At 30.6% G+C, this 26,178-nt stretch overlaps 1 protein-coding gene across 3 annotated transcripts; it reads left to right on the plus strand.

Annotated features, from left to right (window-relative positions):
• Positions 1–2: 2 nt before the first annotated feature.
• On the plus strand, positions 3–25,558 carry LOC127705923 (NAD-dependent protein deacylase sirtuin-5, mitochondrial-like). 3 transcript variants are annotated; one of them, XM_052210270.1, is made up of 9 exons: positions 3–133; positions 12,235–12,390; positions 13,526–13,624; positions 14,827–14,953; positions 16,141–16,228; positions 17,387–17,440; positions 18,929–19,052; positions 20,290–20,405; positions 23,245–25,558. In XM_052210270.1, the coding sequence occupies exons 1-9, from the start codon at positions 56–58 to the stop codon at positions 23,315–23,317; spliced, it is 915 nt and encodes a 304-aa protein (XP_052066230.1). In that variant the 5' UTR covers positions 3–55; the 3' UTR covers positions 23,318–25,558. The 3 variants fall into 3 exon arrangements, with proteins under 3 accessions (XP_052066230.1, XP_052066232.1, XP_052066231.1); XM_052210272.1 differs by lacking the exon at positions 3–133 and adding an exon at positions 5,924–6,032; XM_052210271.1 differs by lacking the exon at positions 3–133 and adding an exon at positions 9,627–9,730.
• The last annotated feature ends 620 nt before the right edge of the window (positions 25,559–26,178 follow it).

The following is a 26,178-nucleotide window of genomic DNA, read 5'->3' on the forward strand; positions in this document are numbered from 1 at the left end:
GTACAAGAGGGATAACTCTATTCTACTTTCATTTTCCCACACACAAGGCAAACTCATGTTTAGGCTTTTTACATCAAGATCGCTATTTGATTCATCGGTTATAATTTCATCCATTATTAAGATGACAGCAAAAGTAATTAGAATATGGAGAAATTATACCTATTCGTATATTCTATCAATGTTAAAATATTGTCATAGACTGGAAGGTTTGAAAGAAGGATTATTATTTGATGCATTCATATGTTGTAAACAATTACATATTTCTAATGTAAATACATGGTACTCTAGTATAGATTATATTCAGAGAGAGATTGATTTACCAAATTTTGACCAATCAATTGGTTCTTTATGTCAGTATGTTAAAAATAAACTATGTGAAAGTTATTTAACATTTTGGAATAGACTGAAGTATCAAACAATTAACTCTGAAAAAGGGAAGCTTGGTACTTATTTTTCTATAAAAAATTGTTTTAAAAAAGAAAAATATTTAGAACTACAGGATTTTAAAAAAAGACAGTCAATTTGTAAATTAAGAATAAGTGCTCACTCTTTAAAAATTGAGACAGACAGATATTCAAAAAAATATATAGAAAGATCTGAGCGTCTTTGTTCAAATTGCTCACTTGGTAAAGTTGAAGATGAGCTTCATTTTTTGTTAGAATGTCCTCTTTATGATACTCAAAGGGAAGACTTTTTTCAATACATATCTGACAATTGTTATAATTTTAAAAATTTAAATAAATCTTCTAAATGTTTATGGCTCTTGACTCAAGAAAATGTAACTCTTATGGAAAAACTGGGCTGTTATATTTGTGACTGTTTTGAATTAAGGAGATCAGGTATGCATATTGACACTAAGTCAAGTAAATGATTTGAGAATGAATGCATATGATGTAATTTTATTCTTTTATTCAAAATATATGTGGTTTTTGGCTCTGATTCTGACCAATGCTAATATACTAAACATATATTTTCAAGTGACTATTATTGTTGTTGTTACCAATTATGTAAATCAATTGTATCTGATTTTATGCCCTTTATGGGCCCTGTAATTTGAGAAATAAAAATATTTTATTCTATTCTATTCTATTCTATTCTCTTTTTCAGATATTTCTTGTTTTCTGAAACACAAAATGCATTTAACTTTTATGTATCTAGTCACAGGCACTTGTTTTCTATCCATGGCAAGGTCAATTATCCCTATATATTGGGTTTCACGTGGTGTGTAATGTAAGAGTGGAATATCAAAGTGTCAAAAGAGAGAAAATTGGTTGATAAAAACACAGCTGGGAACACCAAGAAAGATGACTGACGAAGAGTTATGGGAACTTTTTTTACCTTATCATATATTTCTGATAGTTTCCCCGACCTATTCACATATTTTCAACCTTGAAAAAGTGACATATTCCAGTGGCACATCCTATCACCTTGTATATAAGAAGTGGCCCCCACCCCCGAGATCTAGTGCAATGCCGCTAGGACTTAAAACTTTTCAAACTGCACTGGTTTGTCTGTACTCCGACATGCTTTTGAGATGTAAACACAGCCAGTTTAATCTATTTGTTAGGAAGAACCTTAAGACCTTTAAAAAGCATTTTATTATTACTGACACAGATTCTTAGTAGAACAGAATTGAATAGAACATTTTTATTTTCCTAATCATAGGGCTCATTATAAGCATATCGATCAAGTTACAAATACAGACGTCAATACAATATAATTATGATTATTATACATATAACAGACAATAATTGTCCAAAAATAAAAGGTGAGAGTCAGTTAATACAAAGGAGGATACCTCCTGGACCACCTCAGATATTCATAACTTAGTGTTAATACCATATATTTATATATATATATATATTATTTTGTTTTTTAAATATTTTTTTTTGTCTTTTGTCCATCTTATTTCAAATAAAGAATTAAGATAATTACTGAATTCTGATATAAATTGCATGTCATCATTTGACATTATCCAGATCAAAAGATCATCTTAATGCACAGCAATGTCCTCAAGTTATGAAAATTTATGAAAAATGTTATTAAGATATTAATACAACCATTTTTCCTTGAATATCAAATATTTTTTTCATAACGACCTCTCTCAATTCTGAGACTGTGGTTACTTAGTCTAAATCTACATAATATGAATCTCTTTTGTTGGTATTTGATATTAACAAAATTTTCAAATTCAAAGCAGAGTTTGAAATTAAAATAGGTTTTTAATTTGCTGTGCTCTGACATCATGAGACATGGAATCTCTTATTATTAATAGGTGAAGCAATAACTTCTGAGATAATGGTACCCTTAGTTAAGGACTAGCAGTTCATCAGCACTGAGACTAATATGTGTTGTAGAAGCCTCAGATCAGCACTAGTATCTACCCAGTTCTAAAGTGAAAATTAATTTAATAAATTTTTCAATTCAAACTATTTGATTGTTTACTCAGCTGTAGCATGTTCTAGTTGTAACAATATCTAAAAAATATTTTTAGAATATTTTGCAAAACATCATAGAAGTAAACAAATATTTTTACTGATTATTGTATCACCTGACTGTACTAAAGTTAATAAGATATTTTGGGAAGACATTTTTATTGAATGTTTTAGAAACGTTTTACTGAAATATTTGTTTTAATATTTTAATAACATAATTAGGACGTTTTCAATGTCCATTGAAAATATCAGGACAATATATCATAAACATCTTCATGAATTCCCATAGTCCTTTCTAATGTCACGAAAATGTTTTAAAGATATCATCAAAATAATCTGAATTTTTTTAGGCATGATCTATTAAAAACATTTCTAAATAATGTGAACTGAATATCCAGGATATGTTGTAGTTATGAACTATATTATGATAAATGTTTTTATCGCTATTTTGTGTATTTTTCCTTTGATCTTTTTTTTTTGCGATAATTTTTTATATCATTCTACTTGCTTGAGATAGAAAATTATTGCTAGAAACTAATTTCTTTAATTTAAACTTTTCTTACCCGGTGCAGTTATGAACAAAAACAATACGCAATTAAACAACTGCCTTCTACCTCATAGGTTTTCAGTGGACAAAACATGGTTCTCTGTTTAAATAATAATAATGTCAATAAATTCTTTATTTATACAAAGGGTGAAAGGATACATCAGGTATAAGTCTGCACCCTCTATCATCAATTTTAGCATTAAAAAGAATATGAACAACATCTTTTCTGTATATAATTCCAAAATGGCTTGTTGTAACATTCTTTAAATATTAGCTTTTTTTATTTTTTAAACATAAAGAGAATACCATTTAAATGCAATGTGTCATAGATATTTCTTTTTCATATAAAAAGCAGACTTTACACAGATATTAGATAAAAATGGTTTTTTTAATGTTTCTTTCATCATGTCCGTTACATCTTACATATATTTAATATGATATATTAAGAAAAAATGTTAATAAAATATTATTTTTTGTCATTCACATAAAATGATAAATGTTCTGACAGAAGATTATATCTATAAACATTTTAAATCATCAGAATAAATATTATAAAATATTTAAGAAAAACATTTTAAAAAAAACACAATTTAACATTTTGATGAAATATATCTTTACAAAAATAGTATTCATATATATTTTTTGACGTTAAAAAAATATCCATAAAAAGTGTTTTGGCAATATTTTAGGAAAACATAAATATAACCCGTCTAATAATACCAGGAAAATATTTGTGTTAGCTGGGTAAACATCAAATATACATTTAACATTTAAACAAAGAGATTGGACTTAAAAGTCCAGATTATGTCATCTAGTTCTATCATTAAAACTAGAATAATTTTAAAAGGATTTAAGAATTTTACTACTTTTGCAAATCCAGGAGACAAATATAATAACCTTTATTAATACCTCTTCCTTTTACTGGTATGAACTCCACACAACAGAAGTACTGTCACTAACTTACATTTACCAGCATGACCAGTGGCGGATCTAGAAATTTTCATAAGGGGGGCCCACTGACTGATAGAGAGGGGGACCACTCCGGTCATGCTTCAGTGATTCCCTGAATAATTAACCAAATTTTTCCCACAAAAGGGGGGACCCGGGCACCCTGCTCCCCCTCTAAATCAGCCCCTGTTTACAATACAAAATACATGAACTTTATCTTCAATTTTTGGGGTTCAATTGTTCCTGAAGAAGTTCTATCTAGAAAAAGACCAATTTTTATAAAGTATTATTTTCATTTTCTAGCACTTGGTTGATACAGCTGTTGGTAGACTGTAAGTCCCTGAATGTATCAGCTAATGATAATCAGTGCTTCAATACTGGCATGATTTATATAACATATCATTCTTAAATTCATTGATAAATTAGAAGAAAAATAAATTGAAAAGCATAATCTAAGGTTCCAACTCCCATTGGACAAAGTTGACCATTGATAAATTTGGCTATTCTTTTTAGGTCTATTTTGGTCATATAGCTCTCAACATGTTCAGACTTTTGCACATCATTCATTGGCTTTAATTTTTGAGTCCCAGCATTTCTGATGAAAAAACATTTCAGATGCACCAAATTTATGGTCATTTATCCACTTATTATACCCCACGCAACGAGTGATACAATTTTTTTTTCTTACACTTATTTTATTTCTCCAATGACAATGTGGGGACGTGGGGTATGTGAGCGCGCTCACTAAGGTTCTTTCATTTTAATTTTGAGATGAATATATGCAACAACTAATTTATGTAAATATTGAAGGCATATAGTATTCCCTGTTGTCCCACCTTGCAGAGCCTACCTTTGGTACTTATTGTTAATAGTTTCTCGTCCATGAGATGCATGATAATTGCCACTGGATTTTAAGAAAACAACAATCAATCAATTGTATTGTATTTAGTAGATAAAGGGTTTTTTCTTACTTTTGCTCATTTAAAACATATCAAAAATATCTAAACAGAAATTTTGATTACATAATACCCTTTATATTTACATGTTGAATTGAATTGTTTCGTATTTTTCATGTTGGGGCCTTTTATAGCTGACAATACGGTATGGATTTTTCTAAGTGTTTATGGCTGTGTGGTTGCCTATAATTGCTAGCATCCACTTCATTTGAACTTTGGTGGATAGTTGTCTCACTGGCAATTATGCCACATCTCCTTTTTTATATGTATATATATAGGATAAATGAATTTTTGTCTGTTACAGATTTCTCATTTCATGTCCACTTTAAAGTGGAATACAGCAGATACCATTCATAGGAGGTTGTGTTAAATTTTAAATTGATTGTATATAAATTATGTGAGAAGTTAATCAGTTACAACTTTTTGGCATTAATAAAAGGAGATGTAGGTGTAAGTCATGAGACAGCAACACAACAATACAGATAACCATGAGGCATCTAGAAGTATAATATTTCATAGACATTCAGAGCTTTTCACAAAGATGATAAATGATTTAATGGAAAACAATTATATATTGGAACCATATGATGCTGAAAATAAAAAAACTTTTTATTGTTATTCTCTTCATCATGTTCATTTCACTATGAGGGAATGTGTTCTTTTGTTAAAAAAAAATGAATAATTATACTTCATTTACAACACATTATCAGCAATGATGAGGCAAATTTAAACTATAACTTGTCCTTATGTTGTTATCCCCCAAAACGTTTCATGAATATTGTACCCAGCTGATAACTAAGTCCCTCCCATTGATTGACTCTTCCACTCGCAATGTTTATGTTGCCATCATAGAGCAGCAAAATATATTAGCTGACTTGTTTGGGTTAATGATAAGTTTGACTTTTGTAAATGTAATGAAATGGGAGATAACTCTAACATGTCTAAGTTAAATTATCACAGAAAATTTAAATCCCAGTTTATTTTTAGAAATGACTGAATCAGTTTTTTGATTAAACCAATATTTTTATTGTTGAAAATTTCATAACCAGGAAGTTTGCCTGCAAACTTTACTCTATTTTTTAGTTGTTCTAATATCTGTTCTACTTGAATTATATGATGTCAGGAGTTGTAATGTATAAACCCTCTGTAAGTCTATTTGGTTTACATGAACATTATAATGTTGGTTTTTTTACTAAATTTGACGTTACAAAAAATGTAGATATTCTTAACAAAAATCAAAATTATATGGTAGGAGAAGCTATATATGCATAATGGTGGTCTTTTGAATACAATTCAATCTATATTGATTAGAGATGTGGGTCAAATCAAAATTTTACAAAAGTTTGCAGTTTTATATCAAAATACTTAAATTGTCCACATAAAATTTTTATTTTATGGAAATATCTAAAGCTGTTTAAAATTGTTTTAAGTATATGAATTATGATGTACTTACTTACTTAATCCTCTTCGTGCTTTGATGCACATAAGGCCAACACTAGCACTCTCCATAACACTCTGTCTTGTGCTTTCTTCTCTACTTCTCGCCATGAATTATGATGTAGACTCTTTAATTACAAATTCCAGTCAGATTTGACATCTTTAAGCTTTTGATTCTGTGATTGAAGCAATTTAATTCTACCTTTTTTGTAAAAAAAGGAGACAAGACCATCCATTAAGTTGTTTTACTACAAAGAATACTGTAAATTCAGAAATTATTGGAAGCTCCTGTACAAAATTATAAGGCGTATTACGCCTGGAAATCTGGCGTAAACCAGGCGTAAGTGGTAGTTACGTGTCCAGATCCAGGCATAATGGAGCAGGAAACGTAAATTTGTAGCATTTACAGGCGTAGAAAAAAGTGGTAAACCTGGCGTAAATTGAAATAAGCCAGGCGTAAATTTTCTAAGGGTGTAAAACTGTTGGAAAGGCGTCAATCATTATACCCATAATGCTTTGTTTAAAGGATCATGGGGAAATGTTTTCAAAATTTTGCTCTCTGGTAACTTGCAAGAGTTGGAAATATGGCAGCTTGATATATTCAGGGGAAATTAGCTAAGATTTAGTGCTTTTTGAAAGAATTTGAAATTGGAATTATGGAATCAAATTGATGAATGAAAATTGTGAAATGAAAGGAAAGTAGTATACATGGCCATGGTAAATAATAATTATGTGAGTAACTAAGTTATTAATTTTAAATGCAATGTGTCATAGATATTTCTTTTTCATATAAAAAGCAGACTTTACACAGATATTAGATAAAAATGTTTTTTTTTAATGTTTCTTTCATCATGTTCATTATATCTTGCATATATTTAATAATATATATTAAGAAAAAAATGTTAATAAAATATTGTTTGGATATTAATAAGAATTTTTTTGTCATTCACATAAAATGATAAATGTTGTGACAGAAGATTATATCTATAAACATTTTAAATCATCAGAATAAATATAAAATATTTAAGAAAAACATTAAAAAAAAACACAATTTAACATTTTGATGAAATATATCTTTACAAAAATAGTATTCATATATATTTTTTGACGTTCAGAAAATATCTATAAAATATTTTTTGGCAATATTTTAGGAAAACATAAATAAGACCAGTCTAATAATACCAGGAAAATATTTTGTGTTAGCTGGGTAAACATCAAATATACATTTAACATTTAAACAAAGAGATTGGACTTAAAAGTCCAGATTATGTCATCTAGTTCCATCATTAAAACAAGAATAATTTTAAAAGGATTTAAGAATTTTACTCCTTTTGCAAATCCAGGAGACAAATATAATAACCTTTATTGAAACCTCTTCCTTTTACTGGTATGAACTCCACACAATAGAAGTACTGTCACTAACTTACATTTACCAGTGGCGGATCTAGAAATTTTCATAAGGGGGGCCAACTGACTGCTAGAGAGGGGGCCCACTCCGGTCATGCTTCAGTGATTCCCTAAATAATCAACCAAATTTTTCCCACAAAAGGGGGGACCCAGGCACCCTGCTCCCCCCTCTAAATCAAATTATGTTTTCAATACAAAATACATGAACTTTATCTTCAATTTTTGGGCTTCAATTGTTCCTGAAGAAGTTTTATCCAGAAAAAGACCAATTTTTATAAGGTGTTCTTTTCATTTTCTAGCACTTGGTTGATACAGTCGTTGGTCGACTGTAAGTCCCTGAATGTATCAGCTAATGATAATCAGTGCTTCAATACTGGCATGGTTTATAACATATCATTCTAAAATTCACCATTGATAAATTAGAAAATAAAAAATTGAAAAGCATAATCTAAGGTTCCAACTCCCATTGGGCAAAGTTGACCATTGATAAATTTGGCTATTCTTTTTAGGTCTATTTTGGTCATATAGCTCTCAACATGTTCAGACTTTTGCAAATCATTGGCTTTAATTTTTGAGTCCCAGCATTTCTGATGAAAGTAACACCAGAAAAAACATTTTAGATGCACCAAATTTATGGTCATTTATCCACTTTTTTTAATTTTGAGATGAATATATGCAAAAACTAATTTATGTAAATATTGAAGGCATATAGTATTTCCTGTTGTCCCACCTTGAAGAGCCTACCTTTGGTACTTATTGTTAATAGTTTCTCGTCCATGAGATGCATGAAATAATTGCCACTGGATTTTAAGAAAACAACAATCAATCAATTGTATTGTATTTAGTAGATAAAGGGTTTTTTCTTACTTTTGCTCATTTAAAACATATCAAAAATATCTAAACAGAAATTTTAATTACATAGTACCCTTTATATTTACATGTTGAATTGAATTGTTTCATATTTTTCATGTTGGGGCCTTTTATAGCTGACAATACGGTATGGATTTTTCTCAGTGTTTATGGCTGTATGGTTGCCTATAATTGCTAACATCCACTTCATTAGAACTTTGGTGGATAGTTGTCTCATTGGCAATCATGCCACATCTCCTTTTTTATATGTATGTATAGGATAAATGAATTTTTGTCTGTTACAGATTTCTCATTTCATGTCCACTTTAAAGTGGAATACAGCAGATACCATTCATAGGAGGTTGTGTTAAATTTTAAATTGATTGTATATAAATTATGTGAGAAGTTAATCAGTTACAACTTTTTGGCATTAATAAAAGGAGATGTAGGTGTAAGTCATGAGACAGCAACACAACAATACAGATAACCATAAGGCATCTAGAAGTATAAATGTTTCATAGACATTCAGAGCTTTTCACAAAGATGATAAATGATTTAATGGAAAACAATTATATATTGGAACCATATGATGCTGAAAATAAAAAAACTTTTTATTGTTATTCTCTTCATCATGTTCATTTCACTATGAGGGAATGTGTTCTTTTGTTAAGAAAAATAAATAACTATACTTCATTTACAACACATTATCAGCAATGATGAGGCAAATTTAAACTATAACTTAATTGTCCTTATGTTGTTATCCCCCAAAACGTTTCATGAATATTGTACCCAGCTGATAACTGAGTCCCTCCCATTGATTGACTCTTCCACTCGCAATGTTTATGTTGCCATCATAGAGCAGCGGAATATATTAGCTGACTTGTTTGGGTTAATGATAAGTTTGACTTTTGTAAATGTAATGAAATGGGAGATAACTCTAACATGTCTAAGTTAAATTATCACAGAAAATTTAAATCCCAGTTTATTTTTAGAAATGACTGAATCAGTTTTTTGATTAAACCAATATCTTTATTGTTGAAAATTTAATAACCAGGAAGTTTGCCTGCAAACTTAACTCTATTTTTTAGTTGTTCTAATATCTGTTCTACTTGAATTATATGATGTCAGGAGTTGTAATGTATAAACCCTCTGTAAGTCTATTTGGTTTACATGAACATTATAATGTTGGTTTTTTTACTAAATTTGACGTTACAAAAAATGTAGATATTCTTAACAAAAATCTAAATTATATGGTAGGAGAAGCTATATATGCATAATGGTGGTCTTTTGAATACAATTCAATCTATATTGATTAGAGATGTGGGTCAAATCAAAATTTTACAAAAGTTTGCAGTTTTATATCAAAATACTTAAATTGTCCACATAAAATTTTTATTTTATGGAAATATCTAAAGCTGTTTAAAATTGTTTTAAGTATATGAATTATGATGTACTTACTTACTTAATCCTCTTCTTGCTTTGATGCACATAAGGCAGACACTAGCTCTCTCCATAACACTCTGTCTTGTGCTTTCTTCTCTACTTCTTGCCATGAATTATGATGTAGACTCTTTAATTACAAATTCCAGTCAGATTTGACATCTTTAAGCTTTTGATTCTGTGATTGAAGCAATTTAATTCTACCTTTTTTGTAAAAAAAGGAGACAAGACCATCCATTAAGTTGTTTTACTACAAAGAATACTGTAAATTCAGAAATTATTGTAAGGTTTTTATAAATGCGAATAATGTGACTGGGTGAATATCCTAATAATATGAACTTGCATTCTGATATCTGATACATATATCTGTTTTCAGATTTTCCTGAAATCGCAATAATTGATCTCACCTTGTTTGTCCGTTCTTCAAAAATCTCATTAATAAATGCATGCAGTGATTTCGAAAGGAGTAGGTCCGGTAAGACCCCTTTTCGGCCCCAAAATATTGCATTTTTACAAATATGTTGAAATGTAAACTTTAAAGCTATTTATTGGAAAGAAGAATATGTATGTTCCATAATTATGGGCTGTTTTTTTACAATACAATGCACATGTATCAGGTACTAACATCATAAGTTCATGCAATATTACTGAAATCTTCACAATTTTAGCATTTTTGCTAATTTTAAGAAGGTTTTTGTCGGCCTGCGACTTTTGTCGCAGAAAGCTCGACATAGGGATAGTGATCCAGCGGTGGTGGCGGCAGCATTAGCTAACTTCTTAAAAGCTTTATATTTAAGAAGGTGGAAGACCTGGATGCTTCATACTTTGTATATAGATGCCTTATGTTACGAAGTTTCAGTCTGTCACATATCCATTGTCCATGACCTCATTTTCATGGTTCAGTGACTACTTGCAAATAAGTTAAGGTTTTTTGTAATGTTAATTTCTCTCTTATAATGAGTAATAGGATAACTATATTTGGTATGTGCGTACCTTGCAAGGTCCTCATGCCCATCAGACAGTTTTCACTTGACCTCCACCTCATTTCATGGATCAGTGAACAAGGTTAAGTTTTGGTGGTCAAGTCCATATCTCAGATACTAGAAGCAATAGGTCTAGCATATTCAGTGAATGGAAGGACTGTAAGGTGTACATGTCCAACTGGCAGGTGTCATCTGACCTTGACCTCGTTTCATGGTTCAGTGGTCAAATGTTAAATTTTTGGTCTTTTTTTCTAATACTGTATGCAATAGGTCAACTATATTTGGTGTATGGAAATATTTTATGATGTACGTGTCAGTCTTTTTTATTTGACCTTGACCTCATTTTCACAGTTCATAGCTCAGTGTCAACTATATTTGTTGTATGGAAGGATTGCAAGCTGTACATGTCTGTCTGGCATGGTTCATCTGACCTTGACCTCATTTTCATGGTTCATTAGTCAACGTTTAGTTTTCTTGGTTAAGTCTGTATCTTAGAAACTATAAGCAATAGGTCAACTATATTTAGTGTATTGTATGATTGTAAGGTGTATATGTATTTCTTGTTTGGTTTATATGACCTTGACCATGGATCATGTTAAGTTTATGTGATAGTTGTAGTAAAGCTTTATATTTAGAACTATCAACATAATATCAATGATTAGTAAAGAAGGCGAGACATTTCAGCGTGTGCACTCTTGTTGTCTAAAATGGAAGTGGCCGCATTTGTGTTCAGTCTTAATATTTAAATATATGTTGTATTTAATGATGATTCATAACATATATAAAGGTTGAGACTGAACACCAATGCGGCCACTTCCAGACAAAAACCATCTTTTATGGCATATTTGATAGATTTTTCATACTCGAGCTTGAATTTGAGCGTCTTTCATGACCGAATCAGTTCAAATCTTTTACATAAACTAATTGAATCGACTGAAGAGACACTTCAGTGTTAAAAAAATGTGAAAACTCTCTCATCAGATGTACTTCGAATTTTAGGCAAAAACTAGCCTTTACCGGACCTTCTCCTTTACATAAAAAATAAGAAGATGTGGTATGATTGCCAATGAAACAACTCTCCATTAGAGACCAAATGATGCAGAAGTTCACATCTATATGTCACTGTACTGCTTTCAAAACCCATACTCCATAGTAAGTTATAAAAGGCCTCAAAATGACAAATGTAAAATAATTCAAACCAGAATTATAGTATGTTGAACATACATTTTCAGGATATGAAAGCTCCGAGTTCTAGTATGCCACAGTTCAGGGAAGATTTTGCCAAATCTAAACATATTGTGGTCTTAACAGGGGCCGGAGTCAGTGCTGAAAGTGGTGTGCCTACATTTAGAGGAGCTGGTGGTTACTGGAGGAAATGGGAAGCACAGGTAAAAACCATACAATAATATGAGATCTTGAAATTGATAGGGCCTCAGTGGCCTAGTGGTCTAAGTAGTCCAACTACTGTATTACTAGCCTGTCAACACTGAGGTTGTGAATTCAAACCTTCACTGGACTCCAATCTTAATTGACTAGCACAGCAGTTTTCTACGAAGGTAGTTGATCTCTCTAGGCACTCCATCTTCCTCCGCTACTTGCTAAAAATGCCTTTATTTCATACCACTTAAAAATAACAGTATTCAACTCTTACAGATTTTAGAAATAAAAAATCTGCATTATTATAGGATTAATCGCCTTTTTAAAGGAATTTATTGGTGTATTAACTTGACCAATTCACTCACAAACAAATAAAAGTCCTGATATGTTTGTGAGTGACTTGGTACAGTTTATACACCAATATATTCCTTTAAAAAGGCGTTTAATCCTTATAATTCTTTAAAATTGGAGATAAGGAATTTATTTTTCCACACTCGTAACCTCTATCACACGTAAATTGTATATTTGTGTCATTGAATAGGCCTGGCGCATGAATACATTTGTTGGTTAAATTTGTACTCCATGAAATTTGCAATCTGATAAAAAATAAACTACAGAAACTCTTATTATCATTCAAACGAATGTTTTGTGTTTATTATTTAATTTAACTATTAAGGCCTTATTAACGCAAATTGAAAATAAATTTTGTTAACGTCGATCTGGATTGTGTCATTATCACCGCCATCTTGATTACATTGGTTACGAAAAGAAGTTCGGTCAACATTGTCTATCGAAAAATAAACAACGTCAAGAACAACTACCGGAAGTCCTCTCAACCAATCATATCAACGTATTCTCTAATATGCAAATCATATAAGAATTATTCACCCATATTGTGATTTTTTTCAAAAGAATAATCGTTTGCACAAAGTACACAAACAATGCAAAAAGAAATGTTGATTAGTTATGTAAGCAGATCTAGTAATTGTATAATCTTGTATTATTTTTGTACAGCACATGTTGTTTTCATACAAAATGAAAGCATATGATGGAATCAAGTGATTTGACTTTCAGCCAATGAAAGATCACCATTTGTATTAATTAAACACCTACTGTCAATATTGTTATTTGTTATTTCCTTTATAGCAATTAGCAACACCAGAGGCATTTCAAGACGATCCATCATTGGTGTGGGAATTCTATCACTATAGGAGAGAAGTCATGGGTACCAAAGATCCAAACAAGGTATTTGATTAAGAATAAGAATAGCAGCAGATCCCCTCAATATTTTTGGTTGGCCCCTGTTTAATTGTGAAATGGTTCTTGTTGGTCATTGTATCATTGATAATGGTGTCATCTTTGGTATTTACAAATTTAATTTTGTGTAATCAACTCTGCCTACAGATTCAGTCGAGACCCTCATTCTTTCTATAGTGTTTGTTTACATTAATGATGTTAGACTCGTTTTTTTGTACAGTGTCTTTTGAAAAAATTTCCAGATGGTGTACATGTAAACTGTCAATTTTCAAGAACTTTTTGATTTATGGTACAAATTTTTCATTCTTGACTCATATAGTTTTCAACCTGTAGCTAAAATTCAAACTTGAAGAATGTTTTATGAACATTAGAATCGTCCACATCACATTGTTTGGTGAATTTTTGCAAAGATCTCAATAAATGAAATGAAACTTAGTCAGTTTGCAGCAGAGTTCTCAAAATTTAGGCGGAGGGTATCAATTTTTAATGATAATTATGTATGTGTTAGCTTACTTCAATTTGGAGTGTGTTATTTTTCTTCATTTGCCTACCTGTAGAAATCAGTACATCTGACCTTTCTTTACTGGCATGCAACTAGATTCTTCCTTAAGTATATCAAATCCTTGTGTCATTAAACATGCATATGTTCTTTCAGATTACAAATCATAAGTATTGCAACTCTGCTATATCTGAGTCTTTGACCAATTTTACTTTTTTCAATGTTTAACTAATGTATTATGGAATTCTTTTCTAACATTTCCATTTTTTTGTTAAAAAGACTAGCTTTCTATTGAAAAGAATTTAAGAGTTCAATAAAAAATTAATAATAGAGTGATTAACCTTAGTAAATCAAATTTGTTCGAGAATTCTGTACATTTGTATAACAAACCTTTCTAAAATTGTCCGTTAATAAATTTTGAAACTGTTAGAAACTAAGGTTTCAACTCCCTCAGACAAAGTTGACCTTTGAGCCTTCCTGATGATGGTAAATCCAGAGAAGCACTTCGGACGCATGACATTTGTAACTTTTTGTTTTCATTTTTTTTATATACCTACTACACAGTATATGTCAAATGAAAAAAAAATAGACATACTCTAATGATACAGCAATCCAGCTTTTAGAAAAAAACCATTTGTGATTAAATTATTTTATCTTAGCCATGAAAATGAAATACATACTTATTTTTTAGGCTCATATTGCAATAGCTGAATGTGAAAAGAGGCTGAAATCACAAGGAAGGAGAGTTGTTGTAATCACACAGAATATAGATGAACTTCACAAAAGAGCTGGGTCTGAAAATATTCTAGAATTGCATGGTAAGTCCTTAATATATAGTTCTCAAAATAAGTCTTTTGGTATATGAATTAAGAAAGAGTCAAAGGAAAATTTGGAGGTCCTTTTTTATCTGAAATACCAATAAATATCAATATTTTGCATAAAATCATAAAAAACAATTTGCCTTGGTACACCTGCCAAAGATTATATACTCTGTATTGTGGTCAATAACGTCCCCCTTTCCTTGAACCCTGGATCCATTTCTGAATGTTATGACTAAAAGCAGCTAAACTAAAGTTCTGTTTACTCTGTTGATGATACATTTGATTTCTTGTGCCGTCAATGATTTTTGTATCATCACAACCCTGAGGAAATTATATAAACTTTATTCTGCGGAGTACAGGATTCCAAGCATTAACTGTAGTTTACAAGTTAATTAATGATAGAAATATGAATTTATGTCCAGTGTATCATATGACTAAGCCCGATTTACATCAAACACACATAAATTCTTTAAATTTAAGTAATTTTATTAAATACTGTATATGAACTTCATTGATCAAAGCAAGTACACAGACTTGCCACAAGGTGCTTTCAAGGTCAAATACACCAGGAAATGTCTATGGGCTCATATATTTAAAACACACCAGTTATAAACACATCAGATATAGACATTACAACAGAAATTAAATCACAAATCAGAAATATTCACATAACAAAAAACTGTCAATTATGTTAAATAAATATTGGCATAGGGGAATTAACTACAGTATGTAATCATTCTTATTCCATACATTACAATATGTCCTTGGTTTAATTTCAAAATCATACTCTTTGGGAAACTTGTCTACACTATTTATACTGATTTGGGCTCCTTTTTAGTAATTTTTCCACAACCAGTTTTTTTTTTAAAGCTTGTGTGTCCATTAATGTTTTGTAAAATTATAAGACAGTATGAAAATGGATAATTTTGGTACCTGTTACTTACTTACACAAAGCCAGAATAGAGTATTTGTGGGCATAACAAAACCACATGAAACAATGAGGACAGGAAAACATAGAAATAAGTGTTCCGTAGTAAGATAGCCTAAATCTTTCAAGGACATGCAAGAAAGTTAGAGGAATCATATATTTGTGAAAAGTTTTTCACTAGAATTTTGAAATACTTGCTACTGGATGGATGAATCAATTTGTTTGATCTTTAATACAATGTAGTTTTCTGTTTTAGGCAGTTTATTTAAGACCAGATGTACTAAATGTGAAGAAGTTATAGAAAACAGACTCAGTCCTATATGTCATGCATTGGCTGACAAAGGGTAAGCAATTAAAAATAGTTAACACTCATGGTGTTATAAATCATCAGTGGACCTAAATCTGAAAAAGCACTACGGAAGCAAGCATTTGATTTTTTGGAAGGGAAATGAACGTAATGGTTGTGTCGTTGAAGATCTTTTTTATTATCAATATAAGATATTTCTGGGTCTTGGACATTTTACTTTATCTATCTTTTGGTCTGTATCTGTACATTCTTTTTTTCAATTACTCTCAGTCTGGACTTTTGAATTTTTTTTCATTTCCCTTATCTTAAAAAAAGCCTGCAATGAACCATTTTGTTTATTAGCTCCAGCTATCAATACTTGTAAATATGAGTCGGCCTTTCTTGGTCATTTATTCTGAAACTTAAATCAATTTGAAAGAGCTGTAAGACATTATTGTTGTTTGTGTATTGTACACAAATTCTCCTGGGTTACAGACAGAGTTTTATAAATGTTTTAGGTCCTTAATTTTTTTTTAACCTACAAAAGTATATATTGTTATAGTAATTAAAGGTTGACAAACTATTTTTGTAAACATATTTTTGTTCTCTCCAAATAACTATAATAATTTATAATATATTTTGATAGTAGAGAGGATACATTTATCCAGGTTAGCATGCACAAAAAGATGTGGAAAATTGCTGTCTCTTTTTATCATCTGGTGAATGACTTTGCTGTCTACTGATGGGGATGCTGCACATACACTTATAGTATGCATCTGTCCATCTGTCTGTCCACAAAATACTTTTACCCAGAGGCTATAAGATATCTTACTAGGTTAAGCTATTTTTCATACTATATAAACAGTCATTTTAGTTTGGCAATTTTTGTTTGAGTTATAGGACTTTGATCATTCAAGAATAATTGGTATGACAATGAAACCTTGTGAAAGCAACTCTACTGAGTCCTTTATCCAGAAAGCTTTTATAGTGAGTGTTTGTCATTTATGTAGTTAACTGTATCAATCAGTCATTCATTTGATGATTCTTGAGGAAGTTATAGGACTGTATGAATTGCCAAGAATTTCAGGGATAAGTACAAAAGTTTCAAACCATGATGGCAATGTAATCATTGTTTATGTTGTAAAGTCTATTGTTCAAAAAGTTGTCATTAATAAGATGAATCGTTTTATACACATCTCACATTCATCTGTTTTAGAGCACCAGATCCAGAGGCAAAAGATGCCAAAATTCCTGTGGACCAATTACCAAGGTATGTGTACTTAAAAAGTTATTGTCATTCAAAACTTTCACACATTCAGACTAACTTTAGAAAGGATTGATATGTTGGTTAAGATGAAGACACATTTTCACGCACCCACCATAGCAGAGGGGGCATTAAGTTGTACCCTTGTCCGTCTATGTCTGTACGTCCGCACATCCGTCCATACGTTCTTATGTCCCAAAATTGGTTTCCGTTCTCTAACTTTAGTTTGCCTCAACCAAATGTTATGAAACTTAAACACAATGCTTATTACTACAAAACACAGATCAAGTTTGAATTTTGGTGGCTTAACTTATACTGTTTTAGAGTTATGCTCCTTTACAAATGGAAAAATTGCTGAATTTTACGTTTCCATTCTCTAACTCAAGTTTGCATCAACCAAATGATATGAAACTTATACACAATGCTTATTACCACAAAACACAGATCAAGTTTGAATTTTGGTGGCATCACTTTTACCCATTCTAGAGTTAATTCCCTTTACAAATGGAAAAATTGCTGAATTTTTTGTTTCCGTTCTCTAACTTAATTTTGCCTCAACTAAATGTTATGACACTTATACACTTTGCTTATTACGTCAAAACACAGATCAAGTTTGAATTTTGATTGCGTCACTTTTACCATTCTAGATTTATGCCCTTTTACAAATGGAAAAATTGCTGAATTTTTCTTTTCCATTCTCTAACTTTAGTTTGCCTCAACTAAACATTATAAATCTTATACACAATGCTTATTACCACAATACACAGATCAAGTTTGAATTTTGGTGGTGTCACTTTTACTGTTCTAGAGTTATGCCCTTTTACAAATGGAAAAAATTGCTGAATTTTTCATTCCCATTCTCATACTTAAGTTTGCATCAACCAAATGTTATAAATCTTATACACAATGCTTATTACCACAATACACAGATCAAGTTTGAATTTTGGTGGTGTCGCTTTTACTGTTCTAGAGTTATGCCCTTTTACAAATGGAAAAATTGCTGAATTTTTCATTCCCATTCTCTAACTTAAGTTTGCATCAACCAAATGTTATGAAACGTATACACAATGCTTATTTCTACAAAACTCAGATCAAGTAAGAATTTGGGTAGCGTCACTTTTACCATTCTTGAGTTATGTCCCTTTATAACTTTGTATGCAAGCAGGGGCATCATCTGTGTCCCTTGGACACATTCCCCATTTATTTTATGCTGATACAAAGACATGTCAAGTAAAAGTAGCCAGTCAAATGATAACAATAGTTCTGCCTATGACACACTTGCATACGAAGAAGAATTCAGGATAAATCAATTTGTCTCTATTCCTTGAAAAAACCTTTTTAAGTACATGTATTTTTAAGAAATTAAGATTTCATTCTTTTTGTTTTCACATTATGACAGCCTTATCAGTTTATTCTTTAGATGCTCAGATTGTTGTTTAGATTTACAGTGTCAGCCTACCTTAAACCATTATTATTAATTTAAAAAATATACAGGTGTAAAAAGGCCGGTTGTGGAGGACTTTTGAGGCCCCATGTTGTATGGTTTGGTGAAGGTTTAGACCCAGCAGTATTGGATTCAGCTGAGAATGAGCTAGACCAATGTGATCTCTGTCTAGTGGTAAGAATGGTTTTTATATTTTCTTCAGTACAAAAGTACTGTAAATTCAGAAATTATTGCATGCATTTATTATTGCGATTTTTGAAGAATGATCTAAAATGATCTAAAGATTAATTATTGCGATTTCAGTCAAATCTGCATACAGATATATGTAGCAGATATCAGAATGCGAGTTCTTATTATTGCCGTAAGCGTACTTTCATTCCGCCGTGTATTTATTCCGGGTAACTGTTTTTCACTAGAGAATATTGGATGTAAACAGTGTGAAAGCGTCGATCTTGATATCGTTGTTTTGTTTATATAAGACCGGTTTATTGTTTACATAAATAAATGGGTTAAAATTAAAACGATTAATCTGAGCCAATCTAGTAAATAATATTGATGATGATGATGATGATGAGGATGTTTTTATAACTCAAAATACTGTATCAATGATCAGGACATTGAACTTGATATAAACCAAATTTAAAGAGCAGATTTGTTCTTACATAAAGTTTCAATTATAGAAGCATCCTTTGATATTGACTTAGAAGATATGATTTTATAGATTTGCATAGAAATTATTCGTTGATAACCATTATTGCGTTATCGTGTGTTCAAATGAGTACTAATCACTTCACAATTAATGTATGGATCTAAAGCACTTGTGTAACTAATCCCGGTATAAAATAACTAGTGCAATCATTCCGGTACAAAATCACTAGTGTAATCATTCCTTGTTTAAAAACACTAGTGTGAACATTCCTTGGATGAAAACTCTCCACTTTTTACATAAATTAACTATGCAAATTTTAAATACACTAAAAACTATAAAGCCACATTTTATATATCTTTTTAGAACCTTATAATGACGGGTGGATGTTTTACACTGGACCCGGATAGAAAAACCTAGTGAATTTTCGTTGGTGGATATAAATCACTGGGGATTTTCTTCCTCCGGATAAACTACACTGGCAGAATCAAACCACTATTACATACCTACCCAGTAGCATTATGTGTACTAGTCAACACTTATGTTCAATGTATTTAGATACACCTTTTTCTTTAATCCTTTTTAATGGTAGAATGAATATATAAATTACATACCGGGAATCAGTATTATTGCAAACATTTTTTCAATATCTAGTATATGAAAGCATCTATATTGTAAAATTTGGAAGAAATAGGGACAATATCTTTAAAGACATATTTAATGTTTTCCCTCAGATTTTATGGTTTGAACATTTTATTGTTAAAGGTTGGAACCTCTTCTGTTGTGTACCCAGCAGCAATGTTTGCACCCTCAGTAGCTGCCCGAGGAGTACCAGTAGCTGAGTTTAATCCAGAAAAAACCGGTGTTACAAATTCATTAGGGTAAGAATTTATTGTTAACTAATTAGAATTAGTTCTCCGCACTTGCTCCTCATTTTTCGTTAGGTTGTTTATATGTTGCGTGTGGGAAATACTCTAGACACTAGCATGACTCCTATGCCAGTCCAATAACCTAACATTTTGAAGCAGCCTTGCTGATTGGCTACGGCAAATTTGACCCTAGACATGACCCTCAAGTGGCTGTAGTTAGATCTCCCACACACGACATATAAACAACTGAATGAAAATGAGGAGCAAATTTTAATTAGATTGTTTTAACCTCTGACCTTTCAATCAATAGAGGTTGTAAAATTTACCTTTCTACTCTATAGTATTTAAACATTTTTATGCAGTTTAATATTTGTCTTCCACTACTAATGATGTAACAATATTAAAAAAATAATCAAAAGAGAAGCTTTTTGAATTTGGCAATAGTATATTTGGAGAGGATAAATTTACAAATTTTCTATGGAGTTTATCAAAATGTTACTGTCACAGTTTATAAGTTTTCTTGTTATTATAAATTAATAAATCATACTTTTACCCCAAAATATCAAAGGCTTCAAAAATTGATATTATATAAAAAAATTATTGATTGGCACTGATTATCAGACTGGTCCAAGACATTACTGATAAAAACCTATGATATAAGTTTCATAAAAATTTGGCAAGAACTGTACATGTGAGAGCGCTAACAAGACCGGATGGACGGATGCACAGACAGAGGGACACTCGGACACCTAGTATTTCTATGTTCCCTGCAACACATTCGCGGGGGACAATAAGAAGATGTGGTATGAGTGCCAATGAGACAACTGTCCATCCAAGTCACAATGTATAAAAAGTTAACAATAACCCAATTTTTCAGATTTAAATGCAGATATGTTTTAAAAGTTATATAGAAAATTATAAATTTACTAATTTTCTGGGTAATAAGTTAAAAATATGACAATTTTCTTGTTTATCATAATTGAATAAAAAATGAGCAAGATTTAATTTACCTTCAAAATTATCAAATAGCCCATGTTTAGAGATGTGCTGATTTTATATAACTTCATGATCTTGGACAAATAGGATGACTGAATTAAATAATGACAAATTAATTTATGTTGCAATTACTTTGCGGTTTTGCTATATGTGTGCTACTCTTATGGTAATTGTTGTAATACTGTTGTTATTATTTCATCTTTTAAGTCCATAAGAACTAATGTTCCACAGCTATATTTGTGCTAGATTGACTGGACTATATATATATATATATATATATAATATATATATATATAGAAGTCTATAAAAAGGTACAACCAGCAAATTTACTGTGTACCGAATCGTCTAGAATAGACGATACTGTGCAGATAAGGAAAAAATTATATAAGTCTAGAGATTTGCACAACGGTACTAATATATGATGGTATTATACGAAGATGTTGTTATTAAATCGTGTTGACAAATATTTCAGCTTAACAAATAGCCTTCTTCAGTGTCAATAATTTTAACAATACTGATTATATGTATAAAAATAGCTCATGCGAACATCTTCGTATAATACTATTTTATATTAATATCATTGTGCAAATCTCTAGACTTATAGATATATATATATATAGTGTCTAAATTTAGCAACAATCAACATTCAATCTATTTAGGCATGGATCAGTTTGTAAATAAACTGATGCAGTTACTACATTAAATTATATAAGTGCCTAAGAATGTAACTTTAACACACTAATGAGTGTTATAAAATTAGTTGTTATATTTTATATTATTCACACAATATTTGGCTAAACAAATTAGCTTCATCAGGCGTGTGCATCTCTCAAGGTGAAATCGGATGCATGACAAAAAAATATTTTTGAGGTTGAACTACACAAAATGTGAGTAAAAGTTTAACAAAATTTATTGATGTTCTATAAAAAATATATGTTTGTAAATTGTCTAGAAAAATATTTTTGCCGCTTATTGTTAGCTTGAACTACTTAACCGCGTGTGAAAAAGTATGGAACACTCGAAAGGATAAACATCCACAAACTGACTGTCTAGTTCAATTGCTCAAGCTAGTGCTTGAAAATAACAACTTTATTTTCAACGACAAGCACAATAAACTTGTGTTGTTCGACCTGTTAGTCAAATGCATTTGTTAAAATAGACTTTTTCACCTTTTTTGGCCTTTTTTGTTCTGTATTTAGACCCCTCTACCAAGAAATTTGTTTTACATGCACACGTATAAAAATTGCGGTTTTTATCCAACGCAATCATAGGTTTGAACGTTATTTTCAATTTAGACTTTTATATATTTTTTCGTTTGGGCTTGTATTATATTTTCCTTCGGGTTTATATGATCCGTTCATCCTATTTCGACTCTTTAAAATTCAAGAGTCTATCCTAAATTGAGGTAAATTTTATGGCCTTCCAAATACCGTTTCGATCCCTAACATCACTGAAGAGACATTAATTGTCGAAATCCGGATACTTTTCCACAAGTTTATTGTTTTCTTTTTGGTATTAAATTAATATTAAAGATCCACTTCGTAAGATCTGGTGATCAATTTAGTTGGCAATCGCCAATGGCAGACAGCAGGGTTTAAGAACATCAGTTGTTCGACCTGTTAGTCAAATGCGTTTTGTTAAAATAGACTTTTTCACCTTTTTTGGTCTTTTGGAAATAGTTGTTTGTGCTATATATATATATATATATATATTTGTGCTGTATTTAGACCCTCTACAAAGAAATTTGTTTTGCATGCACATGTATAAAAATTGCGGTTTTTATCCAGCGCAATCATAGGTTTGAACGTCTAAATATATATATATATAAATATATATATAATGTTTTACTTTTCAGATATCATTTCCATGGACCGGCAGGCTCATTTCTCCCAGAAGCATTAGCTAGACACCCATCAGAACCTGAATAAAAACGCATTATAAAAGACCATCATCTGTGATATATAATAGACAAGTTTTATCTGCATTGAGTTCCAGATTCATCATTAATCATTACATTACGTTTCAAAGTTACACTCATCATCTGAAAGTGTAATACTTTTTTCTATTGAACAAAAAAAAAAGAGATTAATGTTTGTTCAATAATACATTGTATATCCTTTTCAATTAATTTGACTAATATAACAGTATACTGTAAATTCGGAAATAATTGCGTGGTTTTTATTATTGTGAAAAATGTGACTGGGTTGTAATCACAATAAATTAAGCTTGCATTTTGGATTTTTTTGTATGAATGAAGGGGGATTTTTCTCAGTATCGTAAAAATAATAATCGCATTTTGGTCTAAAATGACAAAATCACAATAATAAATGCATGCAATAATTTCTGAATTTACAGTATATGATTTTGTCTAAGAAATGAATACTTCTCTGACTTTCCTGACTTGTTATATTGTAATATTAGAATCAATTATTAAGATTGAAGAATGTAAACTCTAAGCTATAAACATCATTGTGAGGATATTATAGACTTTAACTAGATTATAGCATTTTTGCAGAATTTATTGACTAGATTGAACAAATTTATTTACAAAGGAATACAAGTCTAATGTACTCAATCCTTATAATTCTTTTTTCTTTGTTTTAATTTGGGTTTTTAACGACTCAGTTGTAACTAATTTTACATCTTTTGTTTTTAAAATGTGCATTTTAAAAGCTTCCATGTTGTTTACAATTGTTGTGGAAGTAATGTAGTAAATACAGTCTTGGTAACCTGACTCAAAAATCAGTACCTGAAACATTTGCAACCATTATCACTGCTTATTTGTCCATATTACACATGAAAATCATGTAAGAATTACATAAAGATCAGTTTATAATAAAATGGACATTTTATTTATTTATACCATTATGTTTATATTGTATTTTACTGAGGTAAAAATTGTGCTTCTAACAGCTTCAACACTTTTGGTTTTTTTTTGTCCCAAACCATCTTTTTATAATATGGTTATGTCAGGCAGGAGGGCATGTGGGTGGAATAGGGAAGTGGGTACCTAATTTGTGTAATCAATTTCTCCTACAGTTTTCAACCCAGATCCCTAAAACTTCACAGGAAGATTGAAGATGTGCACTTGCTATTATGGAATTGTTTGAGGAATTTTTTTCTTATTTTATCCAGACTTTGGAACTTAGTCATATCATATGTCAGCAAAATTTATGATCAAGGGTACAAGATTTGTGTCATCAACTTCTTGTACAGTTTTCAACCTAGATCCCTGAAACTTCACAGGAAGATTGCACATATGTGTAAGTTGTGCCCTTGCTATTATGGAATTGATTGAGGAATTTTTAACATTTTTTTGGACTTGGGAACTAATTTATTTTTCAGCAAAATTTATGAAAGAGGATAAAAGTTTTTAACTTCTCAAGTTTTCAACCAAAATCCCTAAGACTTCACAGAAAGATTATGCACATGTTGAAGTTATGAACCTGCTATTATGGAATTGTTTGAAGAATTTGTTCAGATTTGTATGAACGTGGGAACGTAGTTATTTTTCAGCCAAATTTAAAACCTTCATGCAACTGCAACTTCGTTATAAACATTCTACATTAATTAGTCACAAATATTGTAACCCGGACATTTGAGACTTTCCCCTTTTTTTTCCCTTCTGTGAAGGGATAAGTTAACATACAATAAAAACTTTTATTACATTGGTAGCAATGAATTACATTGATTTCCCAGTTAAATAAAAACCGATAATTTCACATGTGAAATAAATGTGGTTATTTCACTCTCTGACGTCATACAACAATAGGCGTTGTCAAGACGTCGATAACGTCGGATCAAAACATATTGTGAATGCGTAGAAAAAACATATAGTTCCTTACATTTTCTACATTAATTTCATTAAAAAAAGCCATTTGCCAATGTAATAAAAAGAATAACTAATCAAAGAATTCAAATATCGAAAAATATTCAACTCGTGACCGAACAACACTGATAATTAACTCATGCGCTACGCGCATTCGTGAATTAATGTGTTGATCGATCACTCGTTGAATATTTTTCTCTATTTGAATTCTTCGATTAGTTATTCTATAATTATATTTTTCTATTGTTATATAATATGACAGTTATTTAATCCATGATTTACTTCGGTATTGTTTTCAGTAACATTTACATTTGAAAATAAAAATTATAAAATCAATAGATATGGAGTATTTACAATTAGTCTTTTTAAAAATATCTCTTGTTTTATATGCCAAGTTATTCTTAATCAAAATTTCACAGCCATCAAAGAATAACATTTCCAATATACTTTTTGTCTCCCATTGTGATTTGTTGAGTCATGATTTGTGTCAAAACATCAGTTTTCCATTTTCAGATGTTTCATCTTTCTCCTTAAGCATGCAAATCATTATCAAAAATTTTTTTCTCAACTTCTGTATTTTGAAAGAATTTAAAGATAAGGAGATGTGGTATAATTGCCAATAAGACCACTCTCTACCAGAGACTAAAGAACAAGTATGTTATAAACAACTATAGGACACTACAAGGAATGTTTGGATATTTGGTCTGGTAGTTTGAAGATAAGTTGTTCAGTCAGGCAGTTACTGTCTCTTTGCTGACCAACTGAGGGTGGAAGATGAGAGTAATTCAACATCATTTGCAACTTCCTGTTTTACTATAATTTCATCAAAAAAAAAAGAAAGAAAAGAAAGATATTCCTAATGCTCTACTTTTATTGAAATATGAACTGATTTTTTTACATCGCCCCTTTCACAAAGCAACTGGTTTTCTTTTTCAGGTATTTACCAAAACAGTTTTATTA

This window comes from Mytilus californianus, unplaced genomic scaffold (assembly GCF_021869535.1).
Source record: "Mytilus californianus isolate M0D057914Y unplaced genomic scaffold, xbMytCali1.0.p SCAF_6, whole genome shotgun sequence".
NCBI classification, from domain to species: domain Eukaryota; kingdom Metazoa; phylum Mollusca; class Bivalvia; order Mytilida; family Mytilidae; genus Mytilus; species Mytilus californianus.

Coding starts and splice junctions, on each gene's coding strand:
- LOC127705923 (XM_052210270.1), top strand. CDS start 56: ATGTTTAGGCTTTTTACATCAAGATCGCTATTTGATTCATCGGTTATA. Junction 134..12,234: donor TTATTAAGATGACAGCAAAA/GTAATTAGAATA, acceptor ATACATTTTCAG/GATATGAAAGCTCCGAGTTC. Junction 12,391..13,525: donor GGAGGAAATGGGAAGCACAG/GTAAAAACCATA, acceptor TTTCCTTTATAG/CAATTAGCAACACCAGAGGC.